Consider the following 15,876-nt stretch of genomic DNA (forward strand, 5'->3'; position numbering starts at 1 on the left):
AAGTGAAAAATCAGGGAATGAAATAACAAGGCTGTGATTGACGAAGGCTTAGAGTATGTGTAAAATGTAATTTGAAAAGTTACACAACATTTATAGTCGATGAGGACTGGTGGGTTGGCACTAATCATTACGACTTAATTATGGCAATGTGAACTCTGTTCAGAAGAACTGCTCAAAAAAAAAAAAAAAAAAAAAAAAAAAAAAAAAAAAAGAAGCGCAAGTGAAGAGGCAGTGGTTGAATAAACTGAGCTATACCCACACTTGTAAGGAAATCCACGAGCCTGAAAATGAAAATATGGTGAAGCCAGCCAAATGGCTAAGGGGAACTTAGAAGATGTGCTGTATGTCGGAACAGATAGCAAAGGGGGAATAAATGAGCATTTAATAAACATCTACTTCTGCATCTAAGTGGGTTGGAGTGGCCAGAGGCAGACTGGTTCTCCTGCCTAGAACAATCAGAAAAGCTGGATAATTTGTTGGAAGGCATTAAGGAGTTGCTGAGGCAATGAGATCTAGAGGTAGCTAAGTCTCTAGAGAAGGAAGAGTCCACAGAAATGAGGGAATTATTGCAGCTGCTTATACCCTGGGAGTATATGTTGATTCTGGGACAGAGGGCATGCTGGTAGTGGTGGCTGGAGGAGCTGAGAATCCAAGACTTCCACCTGTGGAGGCAAGTATAGGAGAAAAGAGAAACTAGCAGATTTTTTGGTGGAGCCTTGGTGGTGGGAAGGGATGGGAATCAAGTTAATTTTCCCCCAAACACATTTGCCAAATATTAGGGCTGCATGGAGCAAAAGGCAAAAACACTTAAGGAGAAAGATTCCAAAAAGTAGAATGTTTGAGCAGACTTGGGCGCCAGTGATTAGAGGTGGGACCTTCCAAAGGGAGGGGATACACATAATACACCAGGCTTTCAGTGGAAAACTCTGGGGGGCCAGGAACAAACCCTGGATAGATTGAGCATTAGCAGAACTGCAGCCCAGCCTTGACTCAGCACAGTTTCTAGTGAAACAGGATGCTCAGCCACCACTCTATCTGCCTAGTGTGGGAAGGGTGAGCCCTCTCTAGAGAAAGCTAACACCAGCTGGAGTCTCTACAATTTATTTATATATGTTATTGCCAGGTGTGACAAAAGACATGTGCCACATGTCTGAACACCAAGAGAAAAAAGAGACAATAGAAACAAATACATAAGTGATCCAGGTATTGGGGTTAGGTGACAAGAACCTTAAAATTACCATGATTAGTATATTTAAGAAATTAGGGCCGGGCGCGGTGGCTCATGCCTGTAATCCCAGCACTTTGGGAGGCCAAAGTGGGTGGATCATGCGGTCAGGAGATCGAGACCATCCTGGCTAACACGGTGAAACCCCGTCTCTACTAAAAGTACAAAAAATTAGCCGGGCGTGGTGGCAGGCGCCTGTAGTCCCAGCTACTCAGGAGGCTGAGGCAGGAGAAAGGAGTGAACCTAGGAGGTGGAGCTTGCAGTGAGCCGAGATCACACGACTGCACTCTAGCTTAAGCAACAGTGCAAGACTCTGTCTAAAAAAAAAAAGAAAAGAAAAAAAAAGAAATTAGATGAAAATATGGAGAATTTCTTCAGAGAATTAGAATCTACAAAAATAGAAACAAATGGAAACTGTAGAACTGCTAGCCAACCACTGTGTGGAAATCATGTGCTAGACATGTGCTGGGTGCTTTACACACCCAATATTTAATCATCTTAAAAACCACATGAGGTATATTTTATTGTCTATATTTTATACGTGATGGGACAATAGTTACCAATGTGTGTGTCATGCACCTTCTCCCTTACTCTACTTTTTTTTTCTTTTTTTTTTTTTGAGATGGAGTCTCACTCTGTCACCCAGGCTGCCAGGCTGGAGTGCAATGGCGTGATCTCGGCTCACTGCAACCTCTGCCTCCTCGGTTCAAGTGATTCTCGTGCTTCAGCCTCCCAAGTAGCTGGGATTACAGGCATGCACCACTACCACCAGCTAATTTTTATATTTTTAGTAGAGATGAGGTTTCACCATGTTGGCCAGGCTGGTCTTGAACTCCTAATCTCAGTTGATCTGCCTGCCTCTGCCTCCCAAAGTGCTGGGATTAGAGGCGTGAGTCACCGTGCCCGGCCCTCCCTCACTCTACTTCTATTGATTAAAGAAGAAGCTTTATCAGCTTTAGTTCTTAGTATTTTAAATAGGTAGAAGGAGACAGGACCTGAGAGAGAGGAGGACTACATTATGTCAGAGAGGCTAAGTCAATTTATAATATATGGCTGAGAGAGGGAGGAAGAGGACTGAGAGAGAACAGGGACTGAGGAGGTAGAGATATTTTGTGTATGTATGTGTGTGTGTGTGTGTGTGTGTGTGTGTGTGTGTATGTATACCTGTGTGTGTGAAAGGTTCTAGGAACAGCTTCAGGTTAGAGATAATTGGGTGGGGGAAGAATATTTGAGAAATGTCATCGTGGGTTATGAACTAGATCCTCTTTGCTGTCCTTTGAATACACAAATCACTTTAAAATTTACTTTTGGGCCTCTGATAGTGCTTCCATATATGCCATTTGTGCAGAGACTAAGCCACATAGGGGCCATTACATTTGTTAGGGTTACAAATAGATAAATACCCCAATGCTTAGTGAGGGTAGGCAAGTTGCCTAAGTTCACACAGTTGGAAAATGAAAAAAGCTGTCAGGAACCTAAGGCCATGTGATTCCACAGTCCAGGATTTTCCTGGACAATACAAATTATATTTTACTACAACATATTAGAAAACTGCCTTGCCGTGACTCCTCCAAAAAGAGAAGTAAGAAAGGGGGAATTTCTACTGTGGGCCTAAATTTGACCAAAGCCTAGGAATTGGTTAGTAAAGTGGGGGAGTGGTAGAAAAGGCACTATGTCAATCTGGAGTTTGGGTAGTCAAATTATATCTTTGACTTTAATCTCAAACATAGGATCATATACTTAAAAACCTACTTGAAATATGCTTTTCTCCAAAAAGAAACAGCATACAAATGTCTAATGACAAGTGGAAGAAACTGGAGAGCTCTCATTCAAGAAGTACCACTTGAGCTTGGTCTTTCAGGATAGGGTAGGATTTGAACACACAGAAATGAGAGAAAGGTCAACATGAACAAAGGCTCAAAGGCGGAAAAATTTAAGGTTTTTATATTAATTTGATTGGAGTGTATGGTTAACGAAGGGGAATAATGGGAGATAAGGTGGGACCTTGAATATTAGGCTAAGGAATATGGACTTTATGGATGAACAATAGTAAGCCACAAAGTATTTTTAAGCTGAGTAGTGGCAGAATCAGTGCTGAATAGACTAATCAAAAGATTAATCTGTTGGCATTATGCGAAGTGGACTAGGAATGGGAAGCACTAAAAGCATTGAGACAAGTTGAGAGATTATTGCAGTATTAAAGGAAAGGTTAAAAGGGCTTGAACTAGGATAGTGATAACAGATGCTATAGGGATAGAATAGGCAAGGTGTAATATGTGATTGAATATTGATAACATAGAAAAACATGTGATAGGGGAATGCTTCAAGGAAATTAAGCTGGTGCCAATGTGCAGGGAAAACCAGAAGAGAGAGAGATTGGAGGCAGGGAAGCCTGTTAGGAGTTTACTGAAGAAGTCCTGGTGAGACAAGCAGTGGGAACAGGAAGTAAAGGAGAGTTAACAACTCATGTTATGAGTGGAAAATTGATGTGACTTAGTGATGAAGTAGGTGTAAAGGGTGAGATGGCTGAAAGTGACTGAGGTTTCAAGCCTGGGTGACTAGACAATGGCGGTGCTGCTATTAACAGAAAGGCAGAAGTTAGAACGAGAACTTGGCTGGAGGGGAACATCACAATGAAAAACAGAAAGCAAGAGAGTTAAATAGGGAGCTGACTTGAAGTCAGATTTTAAAAGAACATATGAAAAAGGTATATGAAAGAATAAAAAACCAAAGATGGAGTTAAAGAAGCATGGCAAACTTGTAAAAATAGGCTTAGGAGGTTAAAACCCTAAATAAATCTTTTTTTTTTTTAATTGTAACCAAATGTGTGATTTATTTTGGGAAGAAAATAATTAAAACTGAGGCCTTTTTCCAAAAAAGGGGAGAAATAACAATAGCAGATAGTACCCTGAAAACCCTAAATAAATCTTGTCACACTTAAAAATATTTGTGTTGAATTAATGAGCTGAAGTTTGTGAAAAGTTTGTACTCTATAACATACTGCCATTCAGGATTTTTGCTGCTTGGAGAAAATGTCATGTGAAAAGCAAGAAGGAAGAGGCATTTAAACACTGTTTTGCAGCCAGGCGCGGTGGCTCACGCCTGTAATCCCAGCACTTTGGGAGGCTGAGGTGGGCGGATCAACTGAGGTTGGGAGTTTGTGACCAGCCTGACCAACATGGAGAAACCCTGTCTCTACTAAAAATACAAAATTAGGTGGGTGTAGTGGTGCATGCTTGTAATCCCAGCTACTCGGGAGGCTGAGGCAGGAGAATGGCGTGAACCAGGGAGGCGGAGCTTGCAGTGAGCCGAGATCATGCCACAGAACTCCAGCCTGGGCAACAAAGCGAGACTCCATCCCCTCAAAAAAAAAAAAAGAAGAGGTCTCTTCATCCCTACAACAGTGCTTGGCACACAGTGGTCAGTAAATGTTTGATAAATAGATAGATAGATAAATACAGATCCTCAGACCCTGAGTTTAGTGGCAGGGAGACTCTAATCTTGTGTAGGTAAGCCAGGATGGAAGGGAATACTTTTTCCTATCCTTATTATTACTTTTTTTTTTTTTTTTTTTTTGAGACAGAGTCTCACACTGTTGCCCAGGCTGGAGTGCAGTGGCACAATCTCGGCTCACGGCAACCTCTGCCTCCCAGGTTCAAGCGATTCTCCTGCCTCAGCCTCCCAAGTAGCAGGGATTACAGGTTCCTGCCACCACGCCCAGCTAATTTTTTATCTTGTTTTATTTTTAGTAGAGATGGGGTTTCGTTATGTTGGCCAGGTTGGTCTCGAATGCCTGACTTTGTGATCCACCCACCTTGGCCTCCCAAAGTGCTGGGATTACAGGCGTGAGCCACCATGCCTGGCCTATTATAACTATTTTTTGAGACAGGGTCTTGCTCTGTCACCCAGGCTGGAGTGCAGTGGTGTGCTCTTGGCTCACTGCAACGTCCGCCTCCCGGGTTCAAGTGATTTTTATGTCTCAGCCTCCCGAGTAGCTGGGATTACAGGGGCGTGCCACTATGCCTAGCTACGTTTTGTATTTTTAGTAGCGATGGGATTTCACCATGTTGGCCAGGCTGGTCTTGAACTCCTGGCTTCAAATGATCCACCTGCCTTGGACTCCCAAAATGCTGAGATTACAGGCGTGAGTCACCACACCAGGTTATAGTTCCTATAACTTTTCCCCTACTTAGGACATTTGAGTTGTTTCCAATTTTTCACCATTGTAAATAACACTAAGATGAACATGCTGGTACATATCTTCGCTCCCTTTCCTGACTGTTTTCTTGGGCTACATTCCCAGCAAAAGGAAAGGGTATCATTTTCCAGAAAATTTACACCCTTTCTAGCAGTGTATTAAAATGTCAGTGTATGTTTAAAATATCAAATACTGTAAGAATGTATTGAAGCCACCTGGGAGAAATTCTTCCCAAGTGATGTATCATCTCAGATTCTGAGGAACTGGGTGGAGTAAATAGTAAACTGAGCTGTCAGGCACTAACAGTTACAACGGCTCCGTTGTCTCTGCTCTGCAAAGACAGGAGATGGGTGTTCTTCAGACAGGAAACAGGAACTCAGTGGGTGGACCTAAAGGGGAGTGTGGGCTTTGAAACAGGAAAAAAAGAAGTCTGCTTCTGATAGTGAAAGAAATGCATTGCTGTGCTGTCCTCATCATCCTACTAGGTCAAACCTTCATTCTATATCTGTCTTTGCATTCTATTTGCAGTTGTTTTAATTTTGCTAAGTGTTGTGTTAGTTTCATGTGACTGCTTTTATTTTTTCCATTTCAGGGAATGACATCCATCTAGTTCAAGTCAGAAACTGGGCAGTTATTTGATACTTCCTGTTTCTCACTCCCTATATCCAATCTCTCAAACAAGTTCTGACAATCCTGTCTCTGAAATATTTCTACACTTGGTCATAGCCAAAAGGCCAAGAAACAATTCTAAAATATTTCTCTAATTGGTTTGCTCATCTCATCTTGACTTGCAATGTTCTAGTCCGAATCACCACTGTCTCTTGCCTAGACTACTGCAATACCCTCCTATCTCATTTTCATGTTTCCATTTTTGCTTCTGCAAGTTCATTTCCAAATTTCTGCCCAAGTAATATTTTAAAAACTTAAATAGATAATGTTATTTCTCATGATTTGTTTCCTTAAGTCCAAATCCTTAATTTGGCCTACAAAGCTTTGCATGATTTGACCCCTGCTCACCTCTCTAACCCTACCTTTTGTCACTCTCTCCCTTCCTCCCTGTTTCTGTCACAATGGCTTTTCTGTTCTTGATTTTTCTCTCAGCTCTTTCCAGCCTTAGGGTCTTTGCACATGCCTTTCCCTACACCTGGAATGCTCTTTCTGCCACCCTTCACCTGGTTAATTCTCACTTATCTTGTAGGTCTTAGTTTAAATGTCACTTTTATAGACAGGCTTTCTTATAGCAGCCTCTTCTTTTCCTTTATAAACTTCTCATAATTAAGAATATATACATTTCTGTTTCTTCCATTGGAGAGTGGGTTTCTTGAGGTCATAGTTAATGTCTTTTAGGTCACTACAGAATACATATCTAGGGCTTGACACAATGTCTGGCACAGACTAAGTGCTCTTCATTTAAATGAACCATAATGTCTATCACAGTGTTAGGAAGGAAGTAGGTTTTAAAATACAGGTACTTATGGAAAATTCCCTGTTGCCATTTAAATGTTAAGCTTACAAATAGGGAATTTTCAAGTTTAGTGTTGTATAACTGAATTCAGGAATTATTCTCTATAGCATGAAACCAACAAAAGGCAAGTCATATTTACTCCAAATTTCAGAGTATATCCAGTTTTTTCTGTCCTCTTGAGGGTTGAGGCAGATTTAGGATTGGGCAGAGTTAGTTAGCTGCTTTTCTGTGGTTGGTACTTTAAAAATGATTCTTCTTTTACACCTGGGGACATGGGTACTCACCAGCAGGCTGTGACACAAAGCATGGAAATGTTGCTGATTTGTCTCTAGCTCATCCCAGTCCAGCTGCCAACAGCTTGTAGGTCTGAGGATGAATGGGAGTCCATATGTCAATGACTCACAGAGCCCGCTAGATTTTAAAGCCCTAGGAAGAGATAATTACAGTGAAAGACTCCTTAGTGATATCTGGAACCTCTACCTAGATCCACTTCAATTCAGCTTAACTCTAAGATGCTACTGTGAAAGCTTTTAAATTAGTGTCTGTGAACTATCCATCTTTGTATGGCCAGCATCTAGCATAGTATCTAGCACACAGAAGATCGTCAAAGTTCAGGAACCTTTGCATGGGCACAGTGGTAGCAACTGGGAAGAGTTGAAGTGGACTCTGCCATCATTGCTAATTCATTGTGTGTGTGTATGCTTTTTTTTTTTTTTTTCTTCAAGATAAGGGCTTGCTCTGTTACCCAGGCTGGAGTGCAGTGGTCCGATTATAACTCACTGCAGCCTTGAACTCTTAGGCTCAAGCGATCTTCCTGCCTCAGCTTCCCAGAGTGGCTGGGATTACAGGCATGAGCCACCATGCCTGGCCTGCTAATTCTCTTCTACAATTGGTTCTCCTGGAAGAAGGAATTCTAGTAGTTAGAGAAATGGGAGGGGGCAGGGGTAGATCCTATGTACCACTTACTCCTTGAAGGCTGGATCTCTGTCCTGATGCTTAAACAAAGTAGTTATTCAGTAAACATTTACTGAATGGATAAACACCTTTCTAATGAGTCAAAAGAAAAACAATCCTCATGCAGACCTCAGCATGTTCTACTGTAGCGCTTCTCCCACCATCTGCACATTTAGCCTCCACATGCTGAGTAGCCTGTCTTTGCTTCCTCATGCCGTAGCTGTAACTGCTACTTTGGAACTGACTCTTGCCTGCCTGACACTTAAGAGATACCATCTACCTCTGGACCTCCTAGTCACAGAACCACTAAGAATAGCATTTGCATGGATTGGGGAGGTTCCCTTGGACCATACTTGATCACTTGGAGCTCGTAATGAGAGGTCGATGACTGGGAAGCCATCTGATAGAGTGTGATGAAGTCTCCTTTGGGGTCATCCATTCTCAAGGAGCCGTCAGCTGTGCCAGGGAGTAGGGATGGGCTGAGCAGTCGCTCTTGGAGATCACATTTCAGACACACTACAATAAAAGCAGCATTGGAGGAAGGATTGTGAGTAATAAGTTACCTTAGGCTATGCCATTAAGAGACAACATCTGCTATCCATTCCATCTCTACCAGGCAAGCAAGGGATAGGAGTAGGCAGGAGAGTGGAAAGAGGAAAGTCTGACTGGTTTGGGAAGGGAAAGCCGGTCTGGAACCTATAAGTATCTCTATCGCTCTACACAAGAGTTAACTTATTTTCAAGGGTCTGACATGATTTTTACTTGTTTTACTTCTGAGCTGGCTGAGGAGTTATCTCATAGTGAGACATCTGGCTTGTGATCCAGTCTGAGGAACATGCATCCTCTGTGGAGGAGGTAGCTAATGCCAAAATATGCAGAGGCCCTTTGGCAATCACAGAAGGAAATCTTGCTTCTGCTGCTTCCTTGTGGCTAAGCTTTGGCAACAGTGCAGGTCAGATGAAGGAAGAGCAGGAAAGCAGAAGTCAGGCAGTCAGATGACTGCTACTGTTTCTCTGTGGGCTCATTCAGGGACATTCCGGGTGGGGGGAAAGGAATAAGTTCCTGAAATAGCTTATTTTTTAATTCCCCCAAGGAAACATGAATTTAGGACCTTCTGGGCCTTGGAGCATCACAGTGGCATCAGACAATTCTGAGGAGTGCTTAGGCTAGGTAGGAGTTACTCATCTCGGTATTATACTCTTCTGTATTAAGCTTCTGCTCCAGTAGGGAACTGCATATGCCATAGTGTATGATGATCTGTTGCACAAGCTTGAATCCTTGATATTACAAAGTTCTTCAATAAAACATATACCTGGTTTGAATACTGATAACAAACTTGTGAATATACGAATGTTAAGTATTTCTGAGAAGGCTGGTAGTTGATGTTAGTGACTTGTGAAATGACTGTACTAACTGCAACATGAGGTAAAAAAACAACATAGAAAAAAATAGAATGGCAGAACAGATGTCAGATCCAGCTGGCCCTCCTGGGCCCCGTGAATAAGACCTAGACATTAGGTCTTATCACATTAGACATTGTTAATAAGACACTAATTCTGTGTGAGACGGCCCTCAGCCTGACATGTCCCAGAGCACAGGAAGTCAGTAGGAGGGACTTTGCCTAGGACTCCAGCTTCCTCTCATTTTCTCTGTGCCTGACTTCTCCATTTCCAGTCCTGAGGCTTTAGGACTGGACAGGACTCCAGCTTCCTCTCATTTCCTCTGTGCCTGACTTCTCCATTTCCAGTCCTGAGGCTTTAGGACTGGACAGCTGTGTTCATCGGGCTGAGGTTTTCAATTCTGGTTGCAGTAAGAATCATCTAGGGCAGCAATCCTCAATCATTTTGCCATTAGTGACTGGTTTCATAAAAGACTGGTTTTTCCACAGGGTGGTGGGGGATGGTACTGTTCCACCTCAGATCAGCAGGCATTAGATTCTCATAAGGAGTGCACAACCTAGATCCCTTGCATGTGTAGTTCACAATAAGGTTTGGGCTCCTGTGAGAATCTAATGACGCAGCTGATCTGACAGGACGCAGAGCTCAGATGGTAATGCTCGTTCACCTGTTGCTCACCTCCTGCTGATCCAGTTCCTAACAGGCCACAGGGGTTGGGGACCCCTGATCTAGGAAACCTGAAAAAGATACTGATGTCTGGGCCCTACCCCAGACCAACTGAATCAGGGTCTCTGGGGGTGAAGCCCAGACACTGGTATTTTTTTTTATACTTTAAGTTCTAGGGTACATGTACAAAACGTGCAGGTTTGTTACATATGTATACACGTCATGTTGGTTTTCTGCACCCATTAACTCATCATTTACATTAGGTATTTCTCCTAATGCTATCCCTCCCCCAACCCCCCACCCAATGGCAGGCCCCAGTGTATGATGTTCCCCGCCCTGAGACACTGGTATTTTTTTATAAGTTCCCCATGTGATTCTTATTGCAGCCTGGATTACGAACTACCCAAACTGTGGTCTCAGCAGAGTGTCCCAAAGCTGGGAAAGCTGTTTTAGCAGGGTTTGAATTTAGAAGCAGGTGTGCTTCTCCTACCCAGAGCCCAGATGCAGATGTGGCAGACACAGTACCTAAGAACAAGAAAAGAAACTCATGTGTAGCTCACCGTGTGCTCTGTCAGAGGAAGGCCTTTCTAAGGGAAGCACCTAGATATGGGGTGAAGGGCCCTAGGCAGTCAAAGAAGCAGGTGGCATCAGATAGAGAACCTTGTAAGAAGGAGTCAGAGTGAACATCTGAGACACACAACCCAAAGAGTCTAGAGGAGGAAAACTTGGGGTTTTTTTCTTTCAGTTTTTGTAGTGAGCCATAGTCCAGAAATCTACATGTGTGGCAATACATAAATTTTTAAAATAATAGTGACAGCATAATCTTTATTGTGGTTGTTTAAAATCTCACATCCACCCTAGAAGAGGCCTAATTTCCCCAGACCTCATTCCAGCTGTGCCTGAACATCTGGATTCCAGTGAAGACCTCCCCAGCAGAAAAGCTGACTGCAGTCTGGATCTAAGTTCCACTCTGCATCCCACAGACCTACAAATTTCTGAAAAAATGATTATAGATGGAGATAAATATTCTGGCTCTGACCCTGGTGCTGAAAGCTTTGGAAAGAGAGAGGGGAAGCCAGAGAAATTCCAATTAGCACCATGGGCAAATGCCATGTGACAGTGGAAGAAAGGCTGGTTACAGGAGTTCTTGACCTCTGAGGGTCCCAGCCCTCCTAATGAAAGAAGTGAATCTCTAGCCCCTTTGTTCAGAATTGCTTAGCACGAGGCAGGTTAATATAGTATATAAAAGCCCAGGTTCTGGAGGAAGACAGACCTGGGTTTATTGACATTGTCTGGGCTGAGAGTGTCAAGTGTACAAAATATAGATTTCTGATCCTAAGGTTTAAGAGTAGGCCCTGTTGCCTGACTTCAAATCTTAGCTCTGCTACTAATTTTCTGTGCAGCCCTGGGAAAGTATGTTTAATTTCTCTAAGTCTCAGTTTTCTCATATGTAAAATGGGGGTAATATTGTATTTAATTGATTCTAAGACATATTTTTTTTCATCTCTATCTGTGTCTTACAATTGCCATTGGCCAGGTAGGCACTCTAAGTCCTTACTTACTACTCTAATCTAAAAGAGCTCTCTCAATGCAGGTAAAATACTACTTCTAAGTGACAAGAAAGAGCTGTGTAATGTTTAATAGGCAATGTCTTCTTTCTTTTTTTAAAGAAAACTTTATCATTAGGAAAACTTTTTTAGAGACAGGGTCTCACTCTGTTACCCAGGCTGAAGTGCAGAGGCTCCATCACGGCTCACTGCAACCTTGAACTCCTAGGTGCAAGTGATCCTCTTGGCTCAGCCTCCTGAGTAGCTGAGACTATAGGTGCATGCCACCGTGTCTGGCTAATTTTTTATTTTTATTTTTTGTAGAGACAGATCTATGTTGCACAGGCTGTCATTAATTCCTGGCTTCAACGGATCCTCCCACCTTTGCCTCCCAGAATGCTGGCATTATAGGAGTGAGCCACTGCACCTAGCCTGTTTTCTTTCTTACTGGTACATAAAATAGTGGTGTATCTTACAATTACAGCATCTTAGATTCAATGACATATGGTAACAGTACCTGCCTCATAGTGTTATGTGAAGATAAAATGGGATAATGCAAGAAATGAAGTTAATTTAGTGCTTGGCACAGAGGAAGGGCTTAGTAATGCTAGCTGTACACTAGCTTCTGTATAAAGGTGCTGGCTGCGTTAAATAGGGAAAACAGATAAGTGAATTCCAGAGGATAGGACAGGGAGAAATTGGTACTATCAGCCTTGGACAAAAGGGGTGGAAAGGAGGTTCTGGGAAGAATATTTTACACAAAGAAAAGACAGATTAAAATCAAGTTAAGTTGGCAAAGGCATCCTGGGCACTAGGTTGAAATGGGGGAGAGAGGAAAAGACTTGACGGCCATTCTTAGACAGAAACGGTCTTGGGAAGCCTTAATCCTGTGTAGCAACACCTCCAAAAAGCCCTTCCCTGTCCTAAAGAAACAATGGTCATAAAGAGTTCTATAATAGCTGAAGAAAAGGAACATATATAAAAACTCAAATAGACTGCCAATGGCCAAGAAACAGCTCTCAGAGGTGGCAGTAACCCTAGTGAATCGTGTCAAAGCTTAGGAGAAGGGCTTTGGTAAACATCATGTTCAATCCATTCTTCAACCCTCAATGATCTCTGTAGCCATTACCAGTATTCTGTTCAATGAGAAAGATAGGTACAACTCCCAGCCCTAAAGAAGATATACTTTGGTCATTTCTCTTTGGAGCTGGTACCTGAGGACTCAGCTTTCCCAACCTCAGTGTGGCTCATTAGACTGATAGATGGGCCCATCCATCTGCAGGCCCAGCCGCCCCAGGTCCTGCCTGAGCCAGCCTTCTGAGGAGATGGGAGAATGGAAATGGCCTTATTCCTGCCATCTAGTGGGACCTGGAATGAAGTATAATTGCCAGGCAGAACAGTATCTATTATCCAGGATCCTTCTGGCATGCCCAGAATACTGGATTGATTTCTTGGTTGCAGTAATTGCCTGAACTACTTTGTGAACATGGTCTTGAGCACTGGTTGTCCTCCCTGGGGTGTATCTCTGTAGGTTCTTTAGTTTTCCCCCATTTGCTGCCTCCCTAGTGAGAAGATCTTTATTTAACCTTGGTTCTCTTCCTCTTGCCACAGGCCATATTGATATTGCTGAGGCAGCAGCATGCTCCAAATTATAATGTCAAATATATTTACCACATTAAACATAAGAATATTGAGAAATGTGATCCACTGTGTTCTTACGTAGTCTAGCCAATTCTCTGTCATTGAGGTATCTCAGACTTTGCCCCTAAACTAACTGGCCCTTGCTGGTTGGGCTTAATTAGGTTCAGCTTTCTAACTGTGATTGCTTCTTAGAACTTCTCTTCTTATTCCTCATGCTTATACTGGACAGCCTCATCCAATCCTCTTCCAGTCCCCAAACCTCAACAATGCTTTATTCCACTGACTCACCAATCTAGAGTCCTGATCCCAGATAAGAATAATCATAGCCTAAATATCTTTTGGGGGTTATTATGTACTTGGATTATCTCTGGGTCTGGAAATGTTGCTGAAACACTGTGAAGAAAGAAGAAGATGGATTTGTTCTTGGTCTGTTCCACCGTTATGTAGCCAGGCTTTGAAGAAAATCTCCATGCTGACAATATCATTGTCTATAGTCTGAAGGTCAATGTCAGTTCCCAGAATAGAACTCTCTGCAAAAGAAAGGGAAATAAAGTGTTCGCTTAGATTGTAAATTTTGAGTAATATAAAATTTTAAATACATCCATCCTCTCTTTTTTGAGACGGGGTCTCATTATGTCACCCAGGCTAGAGGACAGTGGCTGTTCACACCCGCAGTCATTGCTCACTGCAGCCTCCAAATGCCTGAGCTCTAGCAATCCTCCTGCCTCAGCCTCCTGAGTAGCTGGGACTACAAGCACTCACCACCAGGACTAATTTTTTTAAAAACTATTTTTTAGAGATGAGGTCTCACTATGTTGCTCAGGCTGGTCTCTAACTCTTGGCCTCAAAGCAATCTTCTTGTCTCAGCCTCCCAACTAGCTGGGATTAGCTGGGATTATAGGCACTTGTCACTGGCCCAGCTTCCATATCCATTTTTTGATCCATTGACTGTACCTCTAGACATCTAGCCTAGAGACATTCTTGAGTAGTACACAAAGAGACATATGCAGAGATGTTTGGTATAGCATTGCTGTAATAACAATCAAAACCCCAAATAGGAAGCAACTCAAATCCCCTCAATAGGGAAATATTTAAATTATACACACTGAAACTATGTAGTATTATGCGTTTGTTAACAAAGCTAAATGTACTGACATGAAAAACTAGGAGATAGTAAGTAAATAAAGGAAGTTGTAGAACAGATATAACATGATCCCATTTATATAAAAATAAAACTATCTACATATAAATATACATATACGTAAATGCATTTTACAAAGCTCTGGAAGGCTATCATCAAACTGTTAACAGTGGACAGGAAGTAGAAATAGGGCAGGGTTCTGAGATACTTTCCCTTTTTACTATTCATACTTCTATACTGTTTTAATTTTATTGGCATCGTGCATTTCTTGTGTTAAAAAAAAATCCTAGGTCAGTCATGGTGGCTCACACCTGTAATCCCAGCACTTTGGGAGGCCAAGGCGGCAGATCACTTGAACTCAGGAGTTCGAGACCAGCCTGGCCAACATGGTGAAATCCCATCTCCACTAAAAATACAAAAATTAGCCAGGTGTGGTGGTGGGCGCCTGTAATCCCAGCTATGTGAAAGGCTGAGACACGAGAATTGCTTGAAGCTGGGAGGCAGAGGCTACAGTGAACTAAGATCGGGCCACTGCACTCCAGCCTGGGCGACTCCATCTCAAAAGAAAAGAAATAATAATAATAAATAAAATAAATAAAAAATAAAACAAAAGAGAAAGAAATTCACTGTGAAAGCAAACAAACAACCCCAAAATATTCTAGAATATAAAAACAACCAAAAATTATACAGCAATGCAAATTAAATAGTTTAACAAAGGGGACTTAAGCTTCATGTTGTTGTTTTACAGTGAAAATGTGTTCTGTTACTACTTGTTATAAAAAACGAATTTAAAAAAACTAAAAGAAAAAAAGATGAATTTTTGGGCATCCCCTTATAGTAGAAAACCAAGCCCGGAGCATCAGTCATTGGCATACTGTATCTCACACGTGTGGTTAATAGCAAAGAGGATGGGGAGGGTCTAGTGGAGTGTGATTTAATTCCAAATCTGAATGAATGGAGCTGGGTAGGAGGAGTAATGAGGCTTTGCTGGTGTAATTCCAGCTTCAGGCAACACTAGCTAAGGAACTGGGGTCTGGGTCTGCAGGTAAAGGTCATCAGTGAAAGCCAAATATGAGGTGGTGGAAGAAGCACAGAGCAAATAAGGGAAGAGCTAGAAAGGAGCTGAGGGGGAACCCTACTTTCCTTGCTTCATCAGGAGGGATCTCTGAAATACTTTTACAAAGGGCCTAAGAAAAGCCAGTTGCTCCAATGAATTAGCTTCTGTGTATGACTCATAGACCCCAGGGAGAAGGCTGGATTATTTCTAGAACGACATTCCTGAGGACAAGTTTGCAGAGGTGGCAGACTTTCCACAGGGAACAAAGGGGCTTCAGTCCAACATACTTCTTCCAACACAGGGGAACTGTGGTGAAAAATGACTTCATGTCATATTTAACAACTTATCCTGCAGCTGAAAAGGGGCATGAAATGCATTTCTCTATGGCCAGAATGATGAAAACTCTGCCATCTTCCATGAATAGTTATGAGGATTCATTAGTTAACTAGTTAGTTATTTCATTCATTCCATCAGATATAACTGACACTCTGTGCCCTTAAGGAGTTTATAAAGCAACATGAATCTTGACCATTTTTCCCCAAATTCTCATCTGCCTCATTATGTTTTAGGGTACTACTGTGATAT

The 15,876-nt window shown here is 42.2% G+C and overlaps 1 protein-coding gene across 1 annotated transcript in view; it reads right to left on the reverse strand.

Moving 5' to 3' along the window:
- M1AP (meiosis 1 associated protein) overlaps positions 1-15,876 on the reverse strand; it is a 60,064-nt gene that overhangs the window by 9,033 nt on the left and 35,155 nt on the right. Inside the window, exons 4-6 of the mRNA XM_011980752.1 lie at positions 13,450-13,623; positions 8,196-8,358; positions 7,173-7,314 (exon numbers count right to left, since the gene is read on the reverse strand). Of these exons, the coding sequence (XP_011836142.1) occupies positions 7,173-7,314; positions 8,196-8,358; positions 13,450-13,623 (479 nt within the window). The remainder of the gene's footprint in view (positions 1-7,172; positions 7,315-8,195; positions 8,359-13,449; positions 13,624-15,876) is intronic.

This window comes from Mandrillus leucophaeus, unplaced genomic scaffold (genome assembly GCF_000951045.1).
Source record: "Mandrillus leucophaeus isolate KB7577 unplaced genomic scaffold, Mleu.le_1.0 Scaffold216, whole genome shotgun sequence".
NCBI classification, from domain to species: domain Eukaryota; kingdom Metazoa; phylum Chordata; class Mammalia; order Primates; family Cercopithecidae; genus Mandrillus; species Mandrillus leucophaeus.